Genomic DNA, 27,751 nt, shown 5'->3' with positions numbered 1-27,751 from the left:
ATAAGGGCAAAGGAGGCGGCAATCTTAGACGGTGTGGAGACCGCAAAAGCGACGCTGGGAAAAGGTGCAGAATCCGCGCCGTCCCGCGACCCCCGGGCCTGTCAGCTACTCACCGCCCACCTGCCCGCATTCTTTGGTCTAAACTTACCAGGTGGAAGCTACAGCCTCCGGCTAGGAGTGAGTAACTTGAGTTGGATCGGGTCGACTTCCGTTGAGCTTAGAGGAGCTGCTGGGAAGCGGCTGAAACCCAGTGGCCGCAGCCGTCGCCACCGCCTCTGTTACTGGGGGGTCTCGCCTCCATCGCTGGCTGCGAGGTCTCTGACGGCACGTGACCGGAAGTACAAAGGCGGACCTGCGGGACACGTGACCCCAGAGCGCGGCCGCCATGACACCTTCCGTTAGTTCCCTCCCTCCCCCACCGGTTCCCGCCTGTTTCGTTTCCTCTCTCCGGTTTCGTGCGGTGAAGATCTCCGGAATCCTATCTGTCACACCCATTTGGCTTAGGGCTCCTCCGATCCCGGTTAACGGCGTGTCTTCCGCTTGCGGCGACCCACCGACTGCAGGTGGTAGAGAGCGTAATTGCAACCGCGGCCTGAGGGGGTGGGACCACGCGCAGGGAGGGGCGTAATCGTCACGTGACAAGGAAGTGCCGTTAATAGCGTTATCCCCCGCGTCCCCGGCGCTCCTGGGTGACGTAAGTCAGGCCGGGGAGGAGCGAGAGGGGAGAGACAAGTTCAAGTTCCGCTGTCAGTGCGCGGTGAGTGGCTGGATGCGGAGCCCAGAAGGTCCGGACAACTGAAAATTGGGAGCTGCTGACTGGGATGTGGTGTGGCAGAGCTGGGACTTTTGGGCTCCTGGTCTGTGAGCTTGGCTTTGAAAACTTGGTGACCGGAACTCAAGAGGGCGTAATACAGTATTAATGTTACCGCTGTTAAAAAGGTAGTGGTTCCACTAGATGAGGAGTTCATTGAGGTCGAGGACTGTGTATTTTTATCCTAGTATTTCCAGCGGTGCGTGAAGGCTGAGAACGTAGTAGATACTCAGAATGTTGAATGAATGAATGCAGTGACAAAATATGTTGCAATTTCTCTGAGGTGAGAATTCTCTGATTATTATTCATGGAAATAAAATCTGTTACTTCCTTTTCGCATTATTTCTTTAATTTTTGTTCCTTTCCTTGTCTCTTTCACAGCCCTTTCGTTCCAAACAACTAGTAGGCCAAGAGAACGCTGTGATTTGTATTTGATGTGTGAACAGCAAACCCCGAATACAACTCTTTCGTATTACCATTGAATAATCGGGGAAATGGGAAGATGATTAGATCTGGACTTATCAGATGTGTATTCTCGGCTCAACTCTACCTTTTATTAGCCCTGTGAGCTTTGAACAAGCCAACATTTTAAGTATTTGTTTTACTGATTGATTTTGGTAAGCATTTCTGACTCTCATCTATGGGCTTAATTTTTTTGATTGCTAGGATGGAGCTGTGACAGACTTCACAGAAGTGACATTTAAACTCAGTTTTGGAGAAAGATAAGGTTTTGTTAGATGGGATAAGAATTTATGAACTGCATATTTTAAATCATAGAGGCACAACAAACTTATAGATTGAAAGAGGACCACACATAGTTCAGTGTAGTTGGAGAATAGGAGAGAAGTAACAGGGAGATGAACTGGAGTAAGAAATAGAGATGAGATCTCCTCTACTGATCCCATTATACAGGACCCAGCTTTATCTTTCAATATTCCATTCAGTGTTTCAACCAAAGACTGAACATGTATTCTTCAAATATATTTTCATTTTTCTATTTTTATATCATTGCTTATTGTTGCACTATTTACTATCCTTTCCCTTTCTTTCTGATAAGACTTACCTGGTGCTGGTGCTACTTCCCTTAGGAAGTTATCTGTGATTCCCTTTAATTCAGTGTGATCCCTGTAATCCTTAAGTTCTAAAAAAGCACTTTGTTTATATTTCTCTTATATCTGTATGTGGTATTTGTGTTTTTCTCCCTGTTTGATTGTGAATTGATTTCTGGAATTGTTTTACTTACTTTGTTCCCACCACTGTGCCTGATGTTGTATTAGGTACACAATAAAATGAATGAGTGAAAAAAATGAGAGAAGAATCTTTTTAGATCAGGAGTTCTCAAGTATTTTGAGTATAGTTCTACTAAATTTTTGGTTGGTTGTTTTTAGAACAACATTTTTCTTGTACATGTTGAATTGTATGAGACAAAATTACTACCAGAAAATAAGACTGTAGTATGTGTGTAATGGTACAGTTTTCTTTTTGCCTGGAAATTGGTGCCATTTCTCTCTCTTTCTCTCTCTCTGTCTCTCTCTCTCACACACACACACACACACACACACACACACACAAATGTGTACCTGAGAATAGTTACTGAGACTAGTTGAACAGATAGGCAACTCTGTGTTAGTTTACAAAGTTCTCATTGGGCATTTGACTTTTGCTACCTAATATTCTTATCCATGTTAATTCCTATCTAGTTTCTTTTATTCGAGCTCTTATTCTTTGTATTCCAATTCCCTGTACCTTACTTCTCACTTCATTCAACCAACATACATATCAGGCCCCTGCTGGGTTCAATGGAGAGATCTAGAGGCCTTAATTAAGCAATGTTAAAATTTTGGTTGATAACTTTAATGCTTGCTGACAATGCTTATTTGAGGCCTTATCACAGAATATTGCATTTAAATGAGAGACTCCTAAAGATTTACCACTCAAATATAGTAGGGTTGCTGTTTTACTTAAAGGAACTTAACCAATTTTTCTTTTAAGCCCTACTGTATCAATTTTACCTACTTACACTATAAGATAATGCAGTGGGATAGGATGCTGGCGGGCCTTGGAATCTAGACATGATACTTTAAGAGTTTTAGAGTTAAGGAATGTGAATAGAGGGACCACACTATTACATGCAAAAGTACCTATTTTGCTTTTGTTTTGTTTTTTTTACCAGCATGTTCAAAGTAGAACTAGTTTTTCTGTCTCATGTTTTCCTTATGTTCCCCACACATTTCTTTAATGCATCCTGAATGAATGGTGATCTTAAATTCTATTTTTGCAGATTTTTTTCAGGCAAGGAATACTGTGCCTGAACAAGTTTCACCTTTTGACTAAATGACTTTTGTGCCAGTGATACCAGAGTCCTACAGCCATGTTCTTGCGGAGTTTGAGTCACTGGATCCATTACTCTCAGCCTTGCGATTGGACTCCAGTCGTTTAAAGGTGAATTTCTTGATCCTTGTGTTAGTTTCATTTTCATATTCACGTTTTTATGTGCTCTGTTATATTTCCCCCTGCTCTCTAGTTCTGTTTTGTGGAATCTTTTGTGTTCTTACCTGTCCTCATGATACCTTAAGTAGGAGTAGCATAGTCATTAGCCCTTCCTCCCTGTCTTTCTTTCTTCTAGGGATGGAACTCAGTGGTCCTTTATGATTGAGCCAAACCCCTAGTCCTTTTTATTTTATTGTGAAATAGGGTCTTGCTAAACTGCCCAGGCTGGCTGGAACTTGAGAGATCCTCCTGCCTCAGCCTTCCAAGATCCTGGAATTACAGGTGTGTGTCATCATGCCTGGCATCATAGCTCTTATGTGATATATTTTTTACACTATCATTTGAATTCTTCCCCAGCTCTGGAAACCATGGTTCTAATAATTTTTTCCTTCTCAGTAATCTTGCTTTCTTCTCTCAGAAAGTAAAGCATGTTATTAAAATTAATAGTATAAATGAGTATGCCCCCACATTACATTTTGAACAACATGAACCACTGCCTTATTCCAAAACAAGAAATTTGATATAACCACTGTTAGGGAGCAGAGTGAAAATTAGCTGTGTGGGAAGTATATAATTCCCGCAATCTGAATTTGTTTGATTAAAGGCAGGATGATTGGTAAATAACAAAGTATCATAACTAATTCCAAAATAACTTGATTTTGCACTTTTGCTACTGCTCCAAAGTACATTTTAGCCTCTGAGGAGAGGGAAAATAGGAAACAAGAGGCAAAGCAATATGAGCAACAATTGTGAGAGGTGATATCAGTTAGAAATATTTTTTAGCTGCAAGTTACAGAATACCTTACCTCAGTGACTTACACAATTAAGATGTTTATCATCTCATTGGAGGTTGGTGGTGCTGGGTTTTGTATAGTGGCCCAACAATGTCACTGAGAACTTAGGCTCTCCATCTTTCTCTCTCTTGTCATCATCTATATGTTGGCTTTTATTCATAGTTGCAAGATACATATCCTGCCTCCAGTTTTAATGTTCCTATTGTATCTCAAGCAAGAATGAGGGGGCCAAGGGCAGAGGATTTGTTTTCTTGAAACTCTGCCTTTCCTCTGGGAAGGTAAAGCAATCTTAGCCTTATTAGCTAGAATTGAGCTACATGGTTACCCCTGGCAACAAGGGAAAATGGGAAAGTGAATATTTAGGTTTTTCAGCTTCTGTGGTGAAAAGCAACAAAGTTGAAGAAGGTTGGTAATGTCTCTTATTCAGCAAACCAATAATTGGCCACAGATTATTGGACATAGCATGGCCACTGCTTTGTTTGGCAGGTCAATAGAGAATTAGCAGACTGATAGGTTGGGGAGACATGGTAGTACGGTGACCTGAATCTGTGCCCTCCAGAGTCTCACTTGCTCTAAGGACTGCAGTGTTTTGTCATGATTATGCAGACTAGAAGTTATTTAAGGGAGCAAAATGCTTTATCCCCTGGTAACTTACTTTGTCTTTCCCCATTGCAGTCAGCATTGGAATAACCTTGGCCAAGTTACACGAAATACGAATGGTCTAATAACTGGCTTTTGCCCAAAAAAGATTACTCATTTATACAATTGAGCCTATTCAGCCTTTTTGATATATAAATGTTCTTTGTTTGATATTTTTCAGTATTCTAGAATTAGAGAGTGAGTGCCATTATGTTGTATCCATCTGGTCAGAGGGTGGACTGAGGGGGGGAACCTGAACAGAAATCCTCATTATTTATTTCCAGTCTGTAGTTTATTTGGTTAAGTGGCTATGAGTATCTCATGCATGTCTCTTCACATGATTTTAGTGCACAAGCATAGCTGTGTCTCGGAAATGGTTGGCTTTGGGCAGCTCAGGAGGAGGACTCAATCTCATTCAGAAAGAAGGCTGGAAGCACAGGCTTTTTCTTTCACACCGGGTAAGACCAAGGGTGGCCTGTCACATACAATTAAGAGTATCTTTTGTAAATGTGAATTTCTCCAATATGATTAATCATTTAGAATAAAAGGATGAAAAATTGGTACTTAAACAATATTTTTCCTTTTGTGTCCTAGGAAGGTGCAATATCTCAGGTTGCTTGCTGTTTACATGATGATGATTACGTTGCTGTAGCTACCAGGTGAAAAATTGTTTTAAAACTATCTGATCTTTTCCAAATGCATTTTATTTTATTTTCAACCAAGAGATTTTATTGGGGGGGGCGCTGTCTGAAGGGGAAGAAAAGGAGAGGCAGAGAGCAGAGAGAGGAGAGGAGGAGGGCAGAGAGAAAGATGATCAGAGAGAGGAAAGAGGAGAGAAAGAAGAGGAAGAGAGCAGAGAAGAAGAAGGCAGAGGGCAGAGAGTGTGTGTTTACAAGCTTCTGCTTAAGAAGGGTTGTATAAGGGACCTGTCGGGTGCTGATTGGCAGGGTGACTCAGGAACAGCTAGCAGACACTGTGTCCTTCAGGGATTCGTTGAGAAAACCTTTGAATTTGGCCCTCTTCAGCTTGGTGCTCTTCTTTGGAGGAAAGGAGTGGGAGGGGTAAGGGATTCAGCGGGGAGTCTCCCACACACCCAACGTTCCTCCCTTTTTGTTTTTGTGTTGGGAGCAGGGTGATGAGATTGTCTGGCTACTTCCTTCCAAATGCATTTTAAACTGAGGGTGGCCAGCCATCTCAATTTGCCTAGTACTGTCCCAGTGTTGACACTAAAAGTCTGTGTCCTGGGACACCTTTCCAGCCATCCAGATGGACCATTAGTCACTCTAGGATTTATAAAAAATGCTAATTTGAGTCAACAACATTTTAAAGGTCCTAAAAGAGGAAGGTAACAGATATAATTTAGAACATTTAAGTTCTTCTGTTATGCTGGTTTGGCAACTAAAACAAGGAAATGAATAACTTGGCTCTTTACTTCCTTTTTTCTTTTTCCATATTTTTATTTGTGCATTATAATTGTACATAATGGTAGGATTGTTGTTATGTATTTCTACATGCATATAATATAACAATATAATTTGACCAATATCATTCCCAGCATTTCCCCTTTCTCTACCCTCCCTCTGGCCTTTACTTCCTTTTTTTTTTTTTCTGAAGAGCAGGTATTTGCTCGTGTATTTAATATAATTGATGATACAACGTAGTTAAATTTTTATCTTTTTCACCACTGCCAAAAATTTGCTTCTGTCACTCAATTCTTGCAGTCAAGGTTTTGTAGTTGTTTGGGAATTAAACCAAGAGCGTCGTGGGAAACCAGAACGAATTTACGTGTCTTCAGAACACAAAGGCCGAAAAGTTACAGCTCTCTGTTGGGACACAGCTGTTCTTAGAGTTTTTGTAGGTGATCATGTAGGGAAAGTTTCTGCCATCAAACTCAATACATCTAAACAAGCAAAGGTGAGAACCTCTCCAGTTCTTTATGTATGTGATTAGAGATACTCGGTGTGATCTTATAGAACATTGAGTTAAAGGATACAATTTTATTCAATGTATTTCTGGGGGGACAGATTTAAAGCACAGACCTAAGAGGTTTTGAGAATTGTTTGTAGTACATATGGCAGTACATATTGCAGACTATTTTCGTTTGATACTGTTGTAGAGTGGCTCTTGTGAACTGACTTCAATAATTTGCACATTGTCTATTGCTGTATTTCCTAACTCACCTGTCTGGTGCATTTAAATAATAATATTAATAATAATAGTATTCTTTAATATGAGGCCATTGAGAAAGAAAAGATGTCTATTTACTAGTTACTAATAAAATGGCAAATACAGAAATGGCACCAATTGTTCGGTCTCCTGTTTTCCTGGCCCCTGTGTAGACCAAACTCATGGGTATAGGAATCTTTTGTCTCAGGATAAATGTAACTTAATGTGAATGGAATCATAAAGGGACTTATGCTCAGATGGTAGGTCCCCAGGCTTCCTGCCACACTTATTGCTTAAAAGGATGGGACTCAGGTTACTCTAACAGAATGCTCCAGTCTGATTTTGAGACACTGCAGATCAGTTTCTCATTGTTTTGCTTCTCCAAGGCCTTTATATCACAGCTGGGATACAGCTGTTCTTAAGAGTTTTTGTAGGTGATCATGTGGGGAAAGTTTCTCTTGTGACTCATTTTCAAGGAGAATTTTTGACAGAAAAGGAGACATCTAACTACAGTTGACTAAATTATTCTGTTTTAAATAAACACATCAGAATATTCTGGCTTGGTCATCATGCCCCATCAAAGGTTGGTACTGGGGATTGAACCCCTGGCCTTATGAATGGTAGGCAAGTGCTCTACCACCTAGCTACATCATCAGCCCCTAAATTATCATTTGATTCAAAGTCCAGTTAAAACCCTTTACGTAGTGTAGACTTAATTTGTCTTTTTCCCAAAGGGAGAAATATATCTATAGATGAAAAATTCTTTCACATGTTTCAAAACTTGCTTCAACTTTTTTATTCCAACCTCTAAGGTTAGATAATCACAAACAGAGCTTTAAGGATTAAGCCTTAAGTTTGTATCAAATTATTTCATAAATTTTTTGAGAGATAAATTTTCATATCCCTTTAGGCAAATTAAATTTTTGCCTATTTAAAAATTTTATTTTGTTATCCATGTCATTTTTATTTAAAAGAGGAGGAGATTCTATGTAAATGTTATAATGAAATACTTTATTTTCTTCTCATGTCCCTTTTAGGCATCTGCTGCCTTTGTGATGTTTCCTGTTCAGACAATAACAACAGTTGACTCTTGTGTTGTGCAGTTAGATTATTTGGATGGAAGACTGCTTATATCTTCACTTACTCGATCTTTCTTGTGTGACACTGAGAGGTATGTTGACCAACCATGAGTCATCAGATACATAGAAATTTAGGAGAGTCTCAGAAGTCATCTAGCACAAACCACTCAATTAATTATACAGATACTAATAAGGAACTGTTTGAATACAAGCTAATGTTGGCAAGTAGAGAGGAGGTAGAGGAGAGCAAGAAATGTGATGGATGATCAAGACAAGTATTTAAAGAACCCAACCATGAAGCATAATCTTATAGAACATTGAGTTAAAGGATGCAAAAAGCTAAAGGCTAAAGTCTTGTTCAATAGGACAGTCAGGAAGACTTCCCTGATTGTTGTTGCTGTTTTTAAAATTTGCTGTGTATTTAATAGCATTTTACTTCAGAGTAACATTGGCTGAAGAATTAAGAGCGTTATGAATTCAGCAATTATTTCACCAATATCTCAAAGATGGAGAAAATGTATGATGAATGGAAAGGAGTGTATTAGAGGTAGTCATGAAATATCATCAAAGGATGAGAAATAGCTGGAAGTGAATATTATGTATCATTATGCAAAGTTTCTCAGCTGTTTTTACTGCAGGGAGATTTTCACTGGCCAGTACCACCATCACCCACAACTGGCCCTGGCTGGTTGGTTTGCTTGCTACCATACTTATTAGAATCATTTATTCTGTTTAAAATTTATTATAGAAAAATTTGAGCACACACAAAAATGAGATTGTATTATAAACACCCCTCATTTCAAAGAGTGATAAGTTTGAGTTGAGTTGCAGTAATGTAGAACTTGCTGCAGAAGTAACATGCCTTAGGTATGCCCCTTTCTGTTAGGTAGAATTCTGTTTTCAAGGATATGAATAGTAAAATAATTTAAAAATTCATTTATGTTAATTTTTTTTTAGTTTCAATGTATGTCCCCATTCAACAAACAGTTTTTAAAAAGAAAACAATAACTGGGACTCTTAATGATTAATAAAAGTGATAGTTATGAATTTGCTTCTCCTGTCAGCTGTTGAACAAGGTGAATATGAGAAGGAAAAGAATAAACAAAAATAAAGAACAAAATAAAGATAGAGGAGAGAGAACATTGGATAATGGAACCTGACAACATGATATCAACTCCCTGTTCTGCCCCTATTTAAATCTTGCCAAATGTCAGTTTCCACATCCATAATGTAGAGATAGTTTTAAGGATATGAAAGTATTAATTAACCTCATGCTGTACTCTGGGTCTTTAGCACTGTATTAGACATAAAATATCAAGCAAGAAATATATCTTATTTCCCAAATAAGGAATTTAGGAAATAAAACCAAATTTTTTTTTATTACCCTAAGTTCATATCAAAGCACTTTCACATCCATGTTTTTATAGTAAAACATATTTTATGCATGGTGCAAATAAGTACAGGAATTTTTATTGAATTATTGGAGGTAATATAGTAAATTTATGCCAGAGAGCATACATAGATCATTACCCAATAAGAGATATCTGCAGTGCACTGAGTGATTTCTGTGGGTCAGACACTGCTATATATTTGGTATTCAACTAAGAAGGTATAATAAGACACTCCTTGATAAATACCCCAAAGTCTTAAAATCAGCATACTATAGTGCGACAGCCATATCAATGTTTATAGGTGCTCAATTCACAACAACTAAGTTAATCAACTAACCTAGGTGCCCTTTAACAGAAGAATAGATAAAGAAATTGTGGTATATAAACAGAGTGGAATATTACGCAGCCATAAAAAAGAATGATTTTAGGACTTTTGTCAGTAATTTTTTTAATAATAAATTTTAAAAAATTAAAATTTTCTGGATCTGGAGAACTTATCATTCTAAGTGAAATAAGCCAGTCCCAAAATACAAAATGCCAAATGTTCTGTCTCATATGCAGATATTAACACACAACAAGGCGGAGTAGGGAAGAATAGTAGTTCATTGGATTAGACAAAGGGGAATGGAGGGAAGAGAAGAGAGATGGGAGTAGGAAAAACAGCAGAATGAATTGAACATAATTTTCCTATGTTCATATGTGAATACACCACCAGTGAAACTTCACATCATGTACAACTGTAAGAATGGGATCCTAATTAGGATAAGTTATACTCCATTTATATATAATGTATGAAATATACTCCACTATCGTGTATATCTAAAAAGAACAAATTAAAATTAAAAATAAAAGCATATCAATGCCAATAAAGGAATTAAATTTTTAAATTAAAAATAAAAAGAAATAAGAAATGCCTTTTGTCCCAAAACATAATAATCTATTCAAATAGAAATAATTGCCACTTATAATGTGGTCAGTACTATGAAAGCATAGTATAGGAAGCATGTAATTCAGCATATGAGAGTCAAGGAAGTTTCTCAGAAGAAGACTGCTGAAACTAAGTCATGAAGAATAAGTAACAGGAAGTTTTAGGAAAAGGTAAACTCATCATTTATCACCTTCCATGTTTCTAGACAGTGCACTCACTTTTTTTTTTTTCCCTTGCAGTACTGCGGGTTGGACCCAAGGCCTTGCATATGCTGGGCAAGCACTCTACCCTTTAAAAAATTTTTATTTTTATTTTGAGACAAGATCTCACTAAGTTTTCCAGTCTTATTTAGTTGCCCAGGTGGGCTTTGAACTTTTTATTTGATTTAATTTTTTTGGTACTTGGGTTTCAACCCAGAGTTGTTCAACCACTAAGTCCCATCCCCAGCCCTTTTTTTTTTAGACTGCAAAAAGGACACATTTACTCTTTTTGTGTGTGTGTATATATATTATGTATTAATTAACACTAAATGTTTTTAATGAGTTTTCTGGCAGAAGCCCAGCCCTTTTTTTTAATGTTTTTTTAAAATATTTTTTTAGATGTTGATGAACCTTTATTTTACTCATTTATTTATATGCAGTGCTGAGAATCGAACCCAGTGCTTCAAACATGCTAGGCAAATGCTGTACCACTGAGCCACAACCCCAGCCCTTTTATGTTTTATTTTTAGACAGAAGTTTGCTAAGTCCTTAAGACCTTGCTGAGTTGCTGAGGTGTATCTCAAACTTGCAATCCTCATGCCTTAGCCTCCCAAGTCTCTGGGATTACAGCTATGCACCACAGCGCTCAGCTCAAATACTTTTATGTATTTAACTCATGTCATCCTAAGTGGACAGAATGTTCCGAGATATGTTTCAAAGGGACATAGCATTTTGGGGAAAGAGGAGTTTATTGGATGTTTGTGGTGATGACATATCTTAGAGATAGAGGTGGAAAGGTAGAGTCATGGCTTCCATGGGATGTCCAGAGAGCATTGTATTGCATAAGGACTTTAGGGTTCAAGGATGTATGATGAAATGGTTTGGTGGCACTCACCTTTTAGATTGAAACAGGTTTTTCCATCAATTCTGATCTCTCATTCTATGTATAATAAACTGAGTACTAATGTGAAGAGGTTTGCTTCAGGTCATAGAAATAGTGCAGAGCTCTATTTTGACCTTTCTATTATATTGTTCTTTCCAGTATAATACTAATATGAAGAAGGAAGAGAACATTGTGGGTGGGATTATCATGGCCATGCTGATTCATAATACCATTGTCTTTAACTTTTATGTAAGTAAACATAGTGTCTCTTCCTTTCTGGACATTAGAGAAAAGTTTTGGAAAATTGGAAACAAGGAAAGAGATGGAGAATATGGAGCTTGTTTCTTCCCTGCAAGGTGTTCTGGGGGCCAGCAACCTTTGATATTTTGTGCTCGTCCTGGCTCCAGGATGTGGGAAGTGAACTTTGATGGGGAAGTTTTAAGTACACATCAGTTCAAGAAACTCCTCTCATTGCCACCTCTTCCTGTGATTACTCCAAGGTAATGATTTGTGTGGCTGATTGGGATTATTTGAGGAATTTTCTTGGAGGTTGGAGTAAAATCTCGGATCTTCTCCTATCTGTTAAAGATTTTATTATACCTTTTAAGAACTAAGTAGAATTTTTATCAAAAGATAAAGCCTCTAATCAGTTGTCCTTCCTCTGATTGGAGTTAATTGAATAAGGGCAGATGCATTTCAGCTCTTGAAATTGTTTTGGCGGTAAAAATTGCACAATATTGGGAAAATATTATAATTTTAGGTTGTGAGTAAATCATTAATGTATGTGTTTGCTTCCTAGATCAGAACCTCAATATGATCATACAATTGGATGCTCCCAGTCTTTGTCTTTTCCCAAACTCTTGCATCTTAGGTAAGTTTTTCCCTTGGCTTTTCCTTTTATTCAAAGGCAGTTTGGTTTTATTTATTTAGTTTTGGTTCTGGCACTGAACCCAGACCCTTGTGCATACTAAGTAAATTCTCCACCCCTGAACCATACCCTAGCTAGTTAATTTCTTCGGTGGGGTGGGGGAGCATTTTTATCGTTGTTTTGTTTTTTATAGTGCTGGAAATTAAAGCCAGAGCCTCTTGCATGTTGGCAAGTATTATACCACTGAGCAATATACACCCTTAGTCTTCCCTTGACTTTTTTTGGGGGGACAGGCTGGCCTTGAGCTCCTGGACTCAAGCAATTTTCCTGCAATTCAACCTCCCAGGTAGATGGGACTACATGTTACAGATTACCACACCCAGCTCTCCCATTTAGCTTTTATTTATTTATTTTTTATTTTGTGGTGTTAGGACCTAACCCAGGGCCTTATCCAAAATACTCTGTTGTTGAATTATAAGCCCAGTCCCCAGTAGCTTGCTTTCTTTTTTTAATCTTTATTTATTTATTTACTTATGTGGTGCTGAGGATCAAACCCAGGGCCTCACGCATTTGAGGCAAGCGCTGTACCAGTGATCTACAGCCCAGCCCCCCCCCCCCCCCCCCCCCGGTAGCTTTTTAAAATTGTTTTTTTTTTTACCCTAAATTATTTTTGGAAAGTTAGAAAATGACTAGTTACATGAAATACTCTATATAAAAAGAATAAGACTGGGGATATAGCTCAAGGGTAGAGTGCTTGTCTAGCATGCCCAAGGCCTTGGTTTGATCTCCAACACCAACACCAAAAAAAAAAAAAAAAAAAGTGAAAATGAATGAGAAAATACCTTTCCACATATGCACAATTATAAAGCACCATTTGGAAAAAAAAAAAAAAAAAGTGTGGGAAAACAGAAGAAAATCCCTTTCCAAACCCACTGGAGAGTCTATAATTGTCAGGGAACATCTGACAATCAGAGCTATTGGTATTCATTCTCTTATAACATCTTCTACCTGTTGGGGTGATATAATGAAAGCAAGTCCCTGACTAAAATCTACCTCATAGATATGTTTATAAATAGGCAGGCACAAACATAGTTGTAGAACTTGTTCTTGAAATCTTGTTAAAATTTCAACTTTCTGCTTTTTAGAGACTCTGACAAGTATCTTGCATGAATGATCTATTCAAGGCAGACTCAGCCCTATTCTAATTTCAAGTTAAGTTAGCCTTCTAGGTGCATTAGATGCAAAATCCATATTAAGTGGCAGCACAGAGTCCACTGTAGAGGTTGTCAACTTCTGGGTCTGCCAATTACTATACCTTATTCTACAGGGGTATGAGTATCAATGTATAATTTCCCACTAATCTCTGTGCTGGAACTCTACTTATTTCATCAGTGAAAAATTATTTCTAATGTCCTTAGGCTAATTAATAAGATCTCTAATGCTGATTTAGAAAATGGTATTTAGAGTTTTTTATAGGGTACGCTGGAGTGTGGACTTCACTGGGGATTGAACCCAGGGATGCTCAACCACTGAGCCACATACCCAACCCTTTTTTATTTAGAGATAGGGTCTTGCTAAGTTGCTTAGGGCCTTACTAAGTTGCTGAGGCTGGCTTTGAACTACTGATCGATCCTCTTGCCTCAAGGTCTCCCAAGCTGCTGGGATTACAGGCATGCGCCACCTCACCTGGCTGGAGTGTGGACTTCTGTTTGGATTCTTTTAAAGAGTAACTAATCACTCTTAGAATGTGATTTGTGATTTGTGTGTGTGTGTGTGTGTGGGGGGGATACTGGGGTTTAAGCCCAGGGACATTCTACCATTGAATTACATTCTTAGCCCTTTTTGTTTTTTGTATTAAGACAGAATCTTTCTAAGTTGTTGACATTGGCCTCAAACTCAACCTTCTCAGTGCCTTGGATTATAGATGCATGCCACCATGCCAACTTAGAATGTGATTTTTTAAAAAACAGTTTATTAGCAGGGCTTGGTGGTGCACAGCTGTGATCCCAATGGCTTGGGAGGCTGAGAAGGGGGAATTGCAAGTTTGACTGGGGGGATTGCAAGTTCAAAGCCAGCCTCATCAATGGTGAGGTGCTAAGCAACTCAGTGAGACCCTGTCTCTAAAATACAAAACAGGGCTGGGGATGTGGCTCAGTGATAGAGTGGTCCTGGGTTCAATACCCAGTACCGAAAAAAAAAGGCAGTTTATTAGTGAGCCCCTGAGCAATTTAGCGAGACCCTGTCTCAAAATAAAAAATAAAAAGACTGGAGATATACCCCCCCCACACAAATAAAACAACAACCAAAAACAATTGAGTGGGGCATGATGGCATTTTCTTGTATCCCAGTGACTCAGGAAGCTGAGTTGGAAGAATCACAAGCTTAAGGCCAGCTTCCGCAAATAAAGACCCTGTCTCAAAACAAAAAATAAGCTGTGTGCAGTGGTGCTTGCCTGTAATCCCAGCTACTTCGGAAGCTGAGGCAAGAGGATCAAAAGTTTGAGGCCACCTTCAGCAATTTAATAAGAATCTGTCTCAAAATGAAAAAAAAAAGGGGGGGAGGTGGAGCTAGGGATGTAGATTAGTAGTAAAGCACCCTGGGTTCAATCTTACGTACAACAAAAGTAAATAAATAACAAGTATAAAATAAATAAAAGCACTGGGGATGTAGCTCGGTGGTAAAGGCCCCAGGTTCAATCCCTAATACTGCAATTAAGTAAATAAATAAAAATAAAAAACTGTTAATGTTAACTAGTTGCCACCAAGGGCAAAGTAAAAATTAATTCATGTATATCACATTCACTAAACCAAAGTATTTAAAAATGAATTATAGACCTTTTAACATTTAATAAACCCATTATTCATCCTGAAAGTTATTGGAGGAACGTAGCTAATTATTTGCCTATACTTCATAAAACATATTAAAATCTCTTCCATTATTAGGGGCCTTCCTTTATGGCATTCTCCAGTTTATAAGTAAATATTAATATTTATAAACCCATCCTGCTCCTAAACAGTAAGCTTGTTGAGGGCTTCATGGCTATTTTGTTCACTGTTGTATTCTCAGTGCTTGGCTTAGTGCCTGGTACATAAAACACTTAGTTAACTATAACATGATATGTGGGGTGATAAGTTGGGTGATAGTATGGCCTCGCTGTGTAGTAGAAAGCATTCTTCCTCAGAAATATGCTTGATTTTCCTAGTAGTTATCCTTCAAGTTATAGTCCCTGCCATGGCAAATAGAGCCTTTCATGATGTAGCTTGGCCTACTCCTCAGCTTAAATAATAATTAATGTCACTTTGCTTTTGCTAACTCCCCCAGCAGGCTTGGGTTAGGTACTTGTTCCCATGCACTGTTGTCAAACCTCATTTATTCCTCCATCATCACCACTATCTTACTATGTTATGAATATCCATTCTAGTACCACAGCACTAGGCACATTGAAGTCTCTTAAACAATGACTAATTCAGTGGAAAGTTTCTTGAAAAACATGAGTAGGAGGGCTTCTTATTGTCCTTGTTAATTTACTTTTTCCTCCATTTTTGTGTCCTAAATTATGTTAATTGGCACAACCTACGAAACTCATAAGGGAGCATTCTAATATCCTATACTTTGTTTTTTTTTTTTTTTTCTGGTACATAGATAACACTTTCTTTTTTTGGGGGGTGGTGGTACCGGGGATTGAGCTCAGAGGCACTTGACCACTGAGCCACATCCCTATCCGTATTTTGTATTTTTTTTAGACACAGGGTCTCACTGAATTGCTTAGCACCTCGATAAATTGCTGAGGCTGGCTTTGAACTCGAAATTCTCCTACCTCCGCCCCCTGAGCTGCTAGGATTATAGGCATGCACCACTGTACTTGGCTAACACTTTCTTTTCTTGAATTTGTAAATAATGCTGTTAGGCTTATGTCCCAATTTATTTATTATTAGTGAAGTAATAAGGGGATGAAAAATGTATAAATTTTAATTGTCAGCTCTAATTTTAGTCACCAACCCCTATTTAACCTAGGTTACTATTTCTAAGAAATTTTTTAGGCTGAATATCAAGTTTAATATAAAAAATTATGACCTCTTATTTCTTTACTCAGATAAGAGTATATATCATATATTTCTCCTCTGGCTCTTGAAGACAGCCTTCCCAATTTTACTTACTTTGGACTGTAATGCTGACCTTATCTTTCATCTTTATGACAAAGATTACTTTCCTCTAGGGTCAGTGATCTGGACAGAATGTTAATATTTGTATATATTGTATGTATTGATCCAAGTCCTATAAAGTATCACTGTTAGGTTCATGGCCTCATGGAACCATTTTTAGTACTCTTGGGGACAAAGAAAATATTATTCCTATGCTTAAGATTATACTTAATTGGAGAAATGTGGTTTATTTCTAAAAAGAAAAAAAAAGTTTAACAATAAAAAACAAGAATTGTGGGCTGGGGATGTGGCTCAAGTGGTAATGCGCTTACCTGGCATGCGCGTGGCGCTGGGTTCGATCCTCAGCGCCCGAAAACTGAAAAATAAATATTAAACAATTCTCTCTCTCTCTCTCTCTCTCTCTCTCTCTCTCTCTCAAAAAAAAAAAAAAACAAACAAACAAACAAAAAAAAGAGTAGTACATGACTAAGTACATGAGTGAATTGACAAAAAATAGATTTGAGTACAGGAAGAGGCACAGTTGCTATGGGGCTGTGGGAAAGGATTTCAGAGGGTAGTTGAACCTCGACTGATCCTTGATAGGGAGCTATAGTGAGAACCCTGTATGTTGGGGAATGTCCTGACTAGGGTTAAGGAAAGGAAATTATCAGTGGTATATATACATTAGTAGCAGCCTTGAGAAGGTACATGAGATATATGAGATACACTCATATTTATATGAGTAAATGGTATGAAAAAAAAAAAAGAAAGAAAAGAACAGGAGAGAACCAGAGTCCTGGAGAGGCAGACAGAGACCCAAGAAAGAACTGTATCCGAGAGTCTGGGAAATGGAACTCAAGAAAGAAGGAACAGTCTTCTGCCTGGGATTAGTGAAGGATTATTGGGTTTGGCAATTAGGAAATCTGTTACTTTTAATGATTCAATAAAATGAAATACTTAGTATAGTGGATAACAGGGTAGATTACTGAGAATAAATGAGGGAGAAAATAGATTCTATGAGATATAAGAGGGAAAAAAAAATGTTCAGGTTTGGGAGCTAGACCATCCTTAGTTTCATTTTCTGACTCTTCTGTCTTTAAGCTGAATGGGCTTGGGCATATTATGTCATCTCTCTGAGATTTGGTTTTCTTTTTTGTAAAATAAGGATAACACTTCTAACATGGACTATGAAGTTAGATGATATAGGTAGAGCCCTTGATAGATCTTCTGGCATGTATTTGACCAGATGCACTCAATCTTTTGTCATATACACACAATTAACAAAATTAGAATATTATCATTTCTAAAAGTGGCTAACTAGAGCAATGATTGATTGGCAGTAAGATGTTAGTCTTTAAATGAGCCCCTATCATATCAAATACAAGAAGCTTAACTACTTTAATAAATGTTGGGTAAGTCGTCCCTAAGCTTTTCTTCAGATACCAGCCATTTCTTTTTCTAGAAGGTCTTTAGTGTATGTGTCTGAATTTTCCCAATCTGGCATCATTTTATGCATTTTTTTTGTGTGTGTATGCTGTTATAGACAGAAAGGAGAGTATTAAGATTTGATTAGTTGGATCACTGTTGTATTTTCTTTGTATGATCTGATTTTACTTTAATAGATAATGTGAGGATCTGAATTCAGGGAAATATATCAAACTTCTGTATCGTAACAAACTTTAATTCTTTTGACTTCTTATATTTTTTTCTTTCAGTGAGCATTGTGTACTGACTTGGACAGAAAAAGGAATTTATATTTTTATTCCTCAGAATGTTCAAGTTCTTCTATGGAGTGAAGTCAAAGGTAGTTATATTTTTCTTTTTCTTTTAATTTTGTACTGGGGTTTGAACCCAGAGGTTCTTTACCACTGAGCTACACCCTATTCCCCCAGCCCTTTTGAATTTTTTTTATTTTTTAGTTTGAGACAGGGTCTTGCAAAGTTTCTGAGGCTGGCCTCGAACTCATGGCCCTTCTGTCTCCGCCTCCCAAGTCTCTTAAGGATATAGGGTGCAACACCTTGCCTGGCTTATATTTTTCTTATGTGATTTTTAATTTCATAAATGCTTGTGATATTTGATTATTGTAGGAGGATTCTCTTGCAGTGTAAGAAGTTGAAAAGAGAATGGGTTAATGCTTCTTTTAAAATTAGGATCATAGGGGCTGGGATTGTGGCCCAGTGGTAGAGTGCTCGCCTCGCATGTACAAGACCCTGGGTTTGATCCTCAGCACCACATAAAAAAATAAATAAGTGAAATAAAGGTATTGTGTCCAACTACAACTAAAAAAATAAAAAAATAAAAATTAGGATCATAGATGTTTCTCATTATAAGGTACTTCTCAACCATACATCTTTGAATTTATCTTCAGATATTTGTTTTTAAGGATAATTTTAAATACAGTTTTTTAAAATTATTATTTTTAAATATTTGTAGCCACTGCTAAAGAATAAGTGGGGTGGGCTGGGGATATTGCTCAGTTGGTAGAGTGCTTACCTCACAGGCACAAGGCCCTGGGTTCAATCCCCAGCACTACCACCACCACCCCACAAAAAAAAGAATAAATGGGTTAATTTTCCCCTCTATTTGCCCTTAGTTTTTATCCCTTCTAGAAGTTCAGCTTTCACTCCAGTTTTGTATCTTAACAGTTTAGAATTTGAAAAGTGCCTGAAGGGGCTGGGATGTAGCTCAGGAGAAGAGTGCTTGCCTAGTGTGTGTCAAGCCTTGGGTTCAATCCCAACACTAAAAAAAAAAGAAAAAAAAAGTCCCTGAGGGAACAGAAGTCACTATTATGTCACTAAGACAAAGACACTCTTTATTTTCTTTTGGTTAAAACCAGATATGGGCAAAATGCAGCTATTTTAGCACTGCTCCTTAGTAGAGAGTGTATGTTGACTTTTTGTGGTCTTTTTCTACTTTGTAAAAAGAGAAAGAAAGTATTACTGGTCTGATCAACATTGATTTCTTGTGGATTAAGTTCTTTTGAAAACTAGTTTGTCGAGTCTTGAGAGGTTGTTTGGAGGTTCTAGCAGGGGAGTGCAGCTGATTATATACTCTTGAACAAAGAACAGGTCCTCCTCTATCAGGGAAGGTCATCTTCTATGGACCCAGTGCGCAGCTTTGGGAGGGACACACATGGAATGATGGGGGAGGAAGAGGACACCCATTAGCCAGCCAGATCAGCCAAATTAACCCTAGCAATCAATGGCGTGACAGAGGTCACAGCTAGATCACCCTCACATCCTTGTTAATCTTTCCAAGATGTTCTGCCAAGGCAGATACTTTAATCCATTCATTGATCATCAGGTTGTAATTCTCAGGAACACTAGTCCTGACTCTAATGTAGATTACCTATTTTACAATCCCAATTCCTTTTCACAGAAAATAGCATTTTAACCATAGGATTTTAAATCAGATATGGTTCTTTCTTCATATCTTTTATTCCTGATCTTTATAGAATAGTGTCTATAAAATATAGTTTCTTCATTGAAATACAAGTATAAAAGCAGAGATAGTCAAAACTAACCTTATTTAAGAAGTGAATTTATTAGATTAATTTCAGCCATTGCAGAAACAGAAAAGGAGTGTTGGGCTAACATCCTGTGCATTAACCCCTGTGATTTGTGTAGATATTCAGGATATGGCTGTCTACAAAAATGAGCTGTTCTGCTTGCACCTAAATGGGAAAGTCTCACATCTCTCCCTCTTGTCTGTGGAGCGCTGTGTGGAACGCCTGCTAAGGAGAAGCCAATGGGACCTGGCTGCTCGAACGTGTTGTCTTTTCCAAAATTCTATCATTGCCAGTAAAGTGAGTCAGAGCTCATCTAAATAATTTCATCAAGCTAGACCATGCTAGTTTTCAGGATTGTCTTACAAAATTGCTTATTTTTCTTAGCTCTTCTATATGACCTACAGATGTAGCAATAAATCCCCAAAGAAAGCGTAGTGGATATATCTTGGGGTGGTGGAGGGTAATAAGAAAGTTATGCTTTCTGTTTAAAAAATATCAAATTTATTTCAATTTTAGAACTTGTTTTTAAGGGAGTATTTGGTAATTCTCAATTAAATTCTTAGTTCCTGAGATAATTCTGGTTAAGTTTTTCATTAGCTTTCTAAGTCTTTATAAAACACCTGTTAGTTCTTTGTTAGACCTAATTTTATGTTCATTTATTTATTGTTCATGTGAGGATAGACTTAATTACAGATAGTCAGCTATACAATTGGGTTTTACTTTCCCTTTCATTAGGCAAGAAAAACTTTGACTGTTGATAAATTGGAGCATTTGAAATCTCAACTGGACCTTGAAACCTGTAGTGATCTAATTTCTCAGCTGGATGAATTGATCTTAAAATTTGAACCTTTGGATTCAGCTTGTAGTAGTAGAAGAAGCTCCATTTCATCACATGTAAGTATTCTCACTTTTAAAGGGGTTTTGTTGTAACGTAATATTGTTTCACCTTAGACTATACTCATTTACCCCTAGGATTCCAAATCCTGTCTTCCTTTCCTTGTAGTTCATTTTTTCTTTGTTTCTTTCTTTCATTGCTTTTTTTTTTTTTTTGAGATAGGGTATGTTAGCTTTCCATCACTGTGATAAAATACCTGAGATAAACAGCTTATACGGAGGAAAGATTTATTTTGGCTTATAGTTTCAAAGGTTTTAGCTCATGGTTGTTGATGGCTAGGTAGAACATCAAGTCAGGGAGCACATGATGGATCAAAGCTGCTTACCTCATGGCAGCTAGGAAACAGAGAGAAACAGAAAGGGACTGTAGTCTCAATATCCCCTTCAAGGGGAAACTCTAAGTGGCCTAACTTCCTTCCACTATATCCCAAGGCTCTTCTGTCTTCTAGAAGTACCATAGGTTGAGGACTAAGGCTTTAACACATGGGCCCTTGTGGGGACACGTGAGATTCAAGTTGTAGAAGAAAGGCTTTCTTTTAGCTCTTGGGCGTCTGTATGAAACTTAGCTGTGTCTTGAAGCTATACTTTGTTTTTGTCATCGTTTATTATTTTCTGTTCCAGAATGTACCTTGTATAGCCTCCAGCACAAATTAGGTTGTTCCTAATTGGTGATTTCAGATGCTTCGTGCTAATATGAGTCTCAGTACAGCTTGGGATTATCTCATTACTCCTTATTCTCACTGCCATGCTTTATGAAGACAAACTAGAGAAATCAGGCAGCATGATGCCAGTAGCCCATGTGAAATACCCAGCTGCCAGGCACCTAAACTTTTTCACCAATTTGTTCTAATAAGCCATAATAGTTGTTACTGACTTCCCATTTTAATGTTGGTATTTCTGTGAAAAAGCTGCATTGTATTACAAAGGAAATTTTTACTTTGATTTATTTCTTTCTTTTTACCTCATTTTTAGGAAAGTTTTAGCATCTTGGACTCTGGTATTTATCGTATCATTAGTAGTAGAAGAGGCAGTCAGTCAGATGAAGACTCTTGCTCCCTTCATAGCCAAACCTTCTCAGAAGATGAGAGACTTAAAGAATTCACCTTACATCAGGAAGAAGACCAGCCAGATCAGAGTTGTGGATCACAAGAAAATGAAGGTGATGAATATATTTCCTGTTGGTTGTTGATGAGAAGCAGTTATTTTCTGTGGGTTCTTCTTACCAAAATTATTTTGTACATGAAGTATGAGTAGTTTTTAGCCTGTTGATAGATTTTTCTATCTAAACCTATAGATCTGCTTACCATTAGAGAGTAGGTTTATTTTTAGTTGTTTCTTTAAATTTTTATACCCAAAATTGAACCCAGGGGCACATAACCACTGAGCCACATACCCAGTCCTTTTCATTTCTTATTTTGAGATAGGACCTTACTTAGTTTCTGACGCTGGCCTTGAACTTGTGATCCTTGTATCTCAGCCTCCTGAGCTTCTGGGATTGTAGGCATGCACCACCACATCCAGTTTATTTTTAGTTGTTTTTTTAACCTCATGTTTGAACTAACATCAGTAAGTGCCTAATTTCAGTCATACATCGAAATGCTGCAAAAGGATGAGAAAGATCATTAACCAAAAGAGTGGAAAGATTTTATCCTTACTAACAAAATTATTTTCCATCAGGACTGAGAAATTGCTTCAGTTTTGGGAGCCATTGCCTTCCCTTTCCAATGTTCACGTATTCCTGTGATTGAACTGTTGAGAAGATATTAATAGAGGCCCCAAACTTCCTTTTTGACTTGTGGGGATTCAGGGTTAGTAGGCAAATGAAGGTACCTGCCTAAGTGTTTTATGTAGACCATTTCATGCATCTTGTATAACTGTTTTCCACACTCATTTGTATCTGGGTCAGTTGTGATTTTGATATTGAATCCTTCATTTCCTTTAGTTTATTCATTTTAAAATTTCTAGAAAAAAATTCCATGTGATTTGATTTTATTTCTTTTCCCCCAATTCCATTCATTAGATAATGTTTCTCATGTTCCAGTGACGTTTGAGACAGATAAGAATGAAACTTTTCTCCCCTTCGGCATTCCATTATCATTTCGTTCTCCATCTCCTCTTATGTCTCTTCAGGCTGTCAAAGAAAGGTAAATTAGTCTTGTCATTTAATTCCATTTTTGACTTGACTTCACAAAAAATGCCACTAGTACTAAGAATGAAAAATTCAATACCCAAGTTTTCTATGTTTCTATTAGTCCTAGGAAGTCAGTTTGGACTTAATAAAAAGAAAGATTCTTTTTTTAGTGCAATTTCTCTAATCAATGATATATTTCATGAAAAATCCATTATTCACTTCATTTAGGAAATCGCCCTGAGAAACAATGATTCAATGCTAAAGAAAAGGTCACATTTGGTACTTGATGCTGAGATGAAAAAGCATTTTAAATGAGAAAAAGAAGTCTCTAAATTATTTGTCATATAACCTATTATGTGAAGCTGTTAACTTTTCATTCCAACTTTGGGAAATTTAACTTCCTTCCATGTTTGAGAAGCTAAATACTTGATTTGTTATAGCTCTGGCTTCTCCCAGACAGAGCAAAATGTAAAAATTTACCTTTTCCTCTCCCTGATAGGAACAGTATTATTTTTTTTAAACTTTTTTTTTTTTTTTTAATATTTTTTAGTTTTAGGTGGGTGGGCACAGTATCTTTCTTTATTTTATTTTTATGTGGAGCTGAGGATTGAACCCTAACCCGGAACACTATTACTAGTCATCTTTTGATCCTTTCTCAGTTGGGTGTCAGAATTGGAGATTCAGAATTCTTTCTACCCATTCCATGGGACCAGTATTAACATTTGAGTTTGAGAGGGGAGACTTTGTGTAGCTACTTAACTGTTAATCAGAGTCTTACTGGATACAAATTATGATTGTCTAGGAGAATATATTGTGAATAGTTACAGCCGAGTTTTATGAAGAAACTCTTTGTTATTCTGTGACCAGGATGAGCTGATGATCACATGGCTTACATTGCCTAAGTTGGCATAAACATTACAGACATAATTAAAGTTAAGACCTTTCGTTAGCATTGAATCATTGTTTCTCAGGGCAGTTTTTTAAATGAAGTGAATCATTATATTGTCTGTTTTACATGAGGTTTTTGTGAAAATATATTGTTCATTAGAGAAGTTACTATAAACAATCTTTATTATTAAGTTCAAGCTGACTTCCTAGGACTAATAGGAATATAGCAAACTCAGGTACTGAATTTTTCATTTTTGGCAGTAGTGACATTTCATATAATTTTTTTGTTATTTTACTTCTAGTGTTTCTAGCTTTGTGCGTAAAACTACTGAGAAGATTGGCACCCTTCATGCAAGCCCTGAGCTTAAAATGAGATCAGATACCAGGGATGATGATCAGTCATGTGAAGAGGAAATGAGTTTGGTTACCTGCCCACAGGAGGAAGACATTGAGTAAGCCCTTACATATAAATCTGTATACATTCTAGGGGAACCAGCTGTTAGTTTGAAGAAAGCCATAAACTGACCTGTTGGAGAAAGCACAGTTTGACCCTATTCATTGAAGATTGTTTATGTATCTTATAAATATTGTGACTTCCACAAAGATTTGAATAATTATATCAACCCATAGCAAATTTATTGAGATAGAATTTTAATTTAGATCTCTGTAATCTTTCCCCTGCAAAATTCACCTTTCGCCCCCATAATCGTGTCAAATTTCTGGTATGTCAGAATAGTGTTTGATTAAGAGTAAGATGACTAAGTAAGAGTTAGGCCTTGACCTAGCTCTTCTTCTGACTAGCATGTGACTTTGAGCAAGTTATTCATGCTCTCTGGCCTATAAGATCTAGGATGTGCTATTGCTTGATGAGTCAAGGGAATATTAGATGAAGATAATGAAAAAGAGAAAAGGTCTGTTCAGGCATTGTAACATACCATGAAGAACAATACCTGCCACTTAGTGAACACATAGAAATATTTCCTAAGAAAGCTCTAATCCCTTTTAACTCTTGTGAATGTTATTTTTATTTTTTATACTCTTCTAGAGGAGGGAACGAGATAACTGGTGAACCACCAGAAGGAGACAGGTTCCAGGAGCTCACAGTAGCAACAGCAGAAGCAATGTGAGTGCGGATGAAATTTTACAGTCAGTGGGGTGGCTTTTGGAGACCATCCTAGTGGGTCTGGGACAGTCTGAGGCAAAGCGGAAGCCTCATTTGCAATTGAAATTTAAGAATTAGTGACATACTTCAAAGTCACTGTTCTCTGTTTTGTTGCTAAGATAATTGTTCATAAAGAACATTTATTCCAGATGAGTATGTTTTATCATATTCATTTCACACTTAACTGTTTTATATAGGACCAAGATGCTGGATCCTCTGGTTTTATTTGAACCCAAGTCTCTGAGAATGGTTTTACAGGAGTGGCTTTCACAATTAGAAAAAACATTTGCCATGAAGAACTTTGTAGGCATTTCAGATACTGGCAACTCACCCATGAAATTGAACCAGGATGTACTATTACTTAATGAGTCAAAAAAGGGAATATTGGATGAAGATAATGAAAAAGAAAAAAGGGACTCTTTAGACAATAAAGAAACTGTTGATCAAACAGCATGTGAATCTGTAATTAGTTTGAGGAAGCCCTTGGATGACCTTTTTCAAGTATGTTCTCCATGCACCATAGCAAACAGTCTTCAAAAGGATCTGGCTGAATTGACAACATTGTGTTTGGAATTGAATGTACTGAATTCTGCTATCAAGAGCACTGGTGAACATGTGGACCACACTTTGCAACAATGCTCTTCTGAAATTCTGGCTTGTCAGTTCCTAAAGAAGTACTTTTTTCTTTTGGACTTGAAAAGAGCAAAGGAGAGTATTAAGCTTAGTTATACTAACAATCCTTGTGTTTGGGATACTTTTATTGAAGGATTGAAAGGTAATAATCAAATTGCTTTATCAAAGATAAAGAACTGAATATAGAGGACCTTAGCATTTTGGAATTTTTGAGTTTAAATAATGATTTAATTGGAAAAATCACTTCTGCAGTGGTCAGCCCTCCATTCTGTTTTCTACTCATTTTATTTATTTATTTTTGCAGTTCTGGGGATTGAACCCAGGGCCTTCCACATACTAGGCAAGTGTTCTACCACTAAGCTATATCCCCAGCCTTCATTTTACTATTTAATTAACATTGACTTCATTTACTACTCCATTATGAGAAATTCATTTTCTTGTTCTTATAGTTACATACAGAAAATGATATAGCAATGTCAGAGCAGTTGGGGCTAAAGTAAATATTTGAAAATACAAATATATAAAAACAAGAAAATCTGTCATATAACAGTAATATAGAAATAATATATACCATATATTGAGTATCCTGTGTACAATATAATATGATAAATAGTATTCAGGCATCATTTCATTTTATCCTAACAGTAATCTTTAGAGTAAATAGTGTTTTTCCATTTTATACATGAGGAAACCTAGGCACAGAGGTAGTATTAGTTGACTAGGCTAAACTGCAATAATAAATATCTCATAATGTAATAACTTGCACATAATAGAAGATTATTTCTTGCTTAGGGCAGGGTTCCAGGTCAATGAGCAACTCTTGTGGTAATTTAGCATTTCAAGTTCCTTCCATTGTTTTAAGCTCAATCTTCCCTTGGGGCTGGTGGTTAAAGTTGGCTTACTATATCCAGGGGAAAGCATTTGGAACATGCTCTCTGAAAGACCTGGCCTGGTAATGCCTTACCTGTCTTTTATTCACAATCTCTTTGGTGAGAATTCTATTACATGGCCCTTCCTAATTGCAGAGGAGACTGGGAAATGTGTCCAGGAGGTAGAGAGTAAATATGGGTGAAGCGCTTGCATGTCTGCCTTAAAGACTTGGGCCCATATCCATGAGTGACCACCTTAGAGTTGAGTGAAGATCACATTATTTGCCAACCTGACAGAAATCTTCTCTCATTCCTTAAAGAATGTATTTGATTGCTTTTTAAAAATTGTTTTTAGTTGTAGATGGATATAATACCTTTATTTTATTTATTTATTTTTATGTGGTGGATCAAATCCAATGCCTCACACTTGGGAGGCAAGCACTCCATGACAGAGCTGCAACCCCAGCCCTGATTGTCCTTTTTTTAAGAGGAAAATTTTCTTTTCTTTTTTTTTTTTTAAGAGAGAGAGAATTTTTTTAATATTTATTTTTTAGTATTCGGCGGACACAACATCTTTGTTTGTATGTGGTGCTGTGGATCGAACCCGGGCTGCACGCATGCCAGGCGAGCGCGCTACCGCTTGAGCCACATCTCCAACCCAAGAGGAAAATTTTCTTAATGAGAATTCTGTTTGAATAACAGATACCACATCTAATTTATTTAGATTTTAAGCACCCTTTTTCTTCATTTCAAAAGTGAATTGTGCCAGGCATAATAAGTAAGTGGTCTATCATTGAGCTACATCCCCAGTCCAAGATACAGTTTTAGTTTTATATTTTCTGACTTAAAGATCTTGGCTTTTTAGAAACATGCATCTATATTGATAATTTTGTTTTAGTTCACATATAGCTGTTAATAGCACAAAAAATGGTTTTGGATTATTTTTCTGAGTTGTAGTAGATTGTCTTTTTTTTTTTTTTGTACCAAGGATTGAACCCACAGGTGCATAATCACTGAGCCAGGTCCATAGCCCTTTGTTATTTTTTATTTTGAGATTGCACAGTTGCTTAGGGCCTTGCTAAGCTGTTGAGTCTGGCTTTGAACCTGTGATCCTTCTTCCTCAGCCTTCTGAGCTTTTGGGATTACAGGTGTGCACCTCCATGCCCAGCAGGAGATTTTCTTCTATTGAAAATAAGAAACAAGTTATATCTCTTCAAATAGGTTGAAATGTGTGAGGATATTGCTGGAAATTTGCTGTTTCTGTTACGTGATCAT

General features: G+C 37.2%; 2 protein-coding genes across 5 annotated transcripts in view; one reads left to right on the top strand and one right to left on the bottom strand.

Annotated features, from left to right (window-relative positions):
* Window positions 1–621, bottom strand: part of Gtf2h1 (general transcription factor IIH subunit 1) — a 35,884-nt gene extending 35,263 nt beyond the window's left edge. The window contains exon 1 of the mRNA XM_076846971.2: window positions 149–621. The gene's annotated coding sequence lies outside the window, so the exon portion shown is untranslated. The remainder of the gene's footprint in view (window positions 1–148) is intronic.
* The window catches only part of Hps5 (HPS5 biogenesis of lysosomal organelles complex 2 subunit 2), a 39,037-nt gene continuing 11,684 nt past the window's right edge, over window positions 399–27,751 (top strand). The window contains exons 1-18 of one of the 4 annotated variants that reach the window (XM_076846967.2): window positions 399–563; window positions 1,000–1,094; window positions 1,193–1,428; window positions 3,093–3,253; window positions 5,082–5,192; window positions 5,329–5,393; window positions 6,456–6,648; window positions 7,938–8,071; window positions 11,669–11,881; window positions 12,181–12,252; window positions 18,107–18,195; window positions 20,018–20,196; window positions 20,635–20,793; window positions 21,766–21,952; window positions 22,814–22,937; window positions 24,115–24,264; window positions 24,858–24,935; window positions 25,172–25,749. In XM_076846967.2, the coding sequence (XP_076703082.1) occupies window positions 3,146–3,253; window positions 5,082–5,192; window positions 5,329–5,393; window positions 6,456–6,648; window positions 7,938–8,071; window positions 11,669–11,881; window positions 12,181–12,252; window positions 18,107–18,195; window positions 20,018–20,196; window positions 20,635–20,793; window positions 21,766–21,952; window positions 22,814–22,937; window positions 24,115–24,264; window positions 24,858–24,935; window positions 25,172–25,749 (2,440 nt within the window). In that variant the 5' untranslated portion in view covers window positions 399–563; window positions 1,000–1,094; window positions 1,193–1,428; window positions 3,093–3,145. Of the gene's footprint in view, window positions 758–999; window positions 1,095–1,192; window positions 1,429–3,092; window positions 3,254–5,081; window positions 5,193–5,328; window positions 5,394–6,455; window positions 6,649–7,937; window positions 8,072–11,668; window positions 11,882–12,180; window positions 12,253–18,106; window positions 18,196–20,017; window positions 20,197–20,634; window positions 20,794–21,765; window positions 21,953–22,813; window positions 22,938–24,114; window positions 24,265–24,857; window positions 24,936–25,171; window positions 25,750–27,751 lie in introns of all 4 variants that reach the window. The other 3 variants (XM_076846966.2, XM_076846970.2, XM_076846969.2) reach the window with 3 other exon arrangements.

This window comes from Callospermophilus lateralis, chromosome 2, assembly GCF_048772815.1.
Source record: "Callospermophilus lateralis isolate mCalLat2 chromosome 2, mCalLat2.hap1, whole genome shotgun sequence".
NCBI lineage: Eukaryota > Metazoa > Chordata > Mammalia > Rodentia > Sciuridae > Callospermophilus > Callospermophilus lateralis.
Note: the sequence above shows the minus strand (reverse complement) of the source record. Positions and strands in the feature narration are given on the sequence as shown.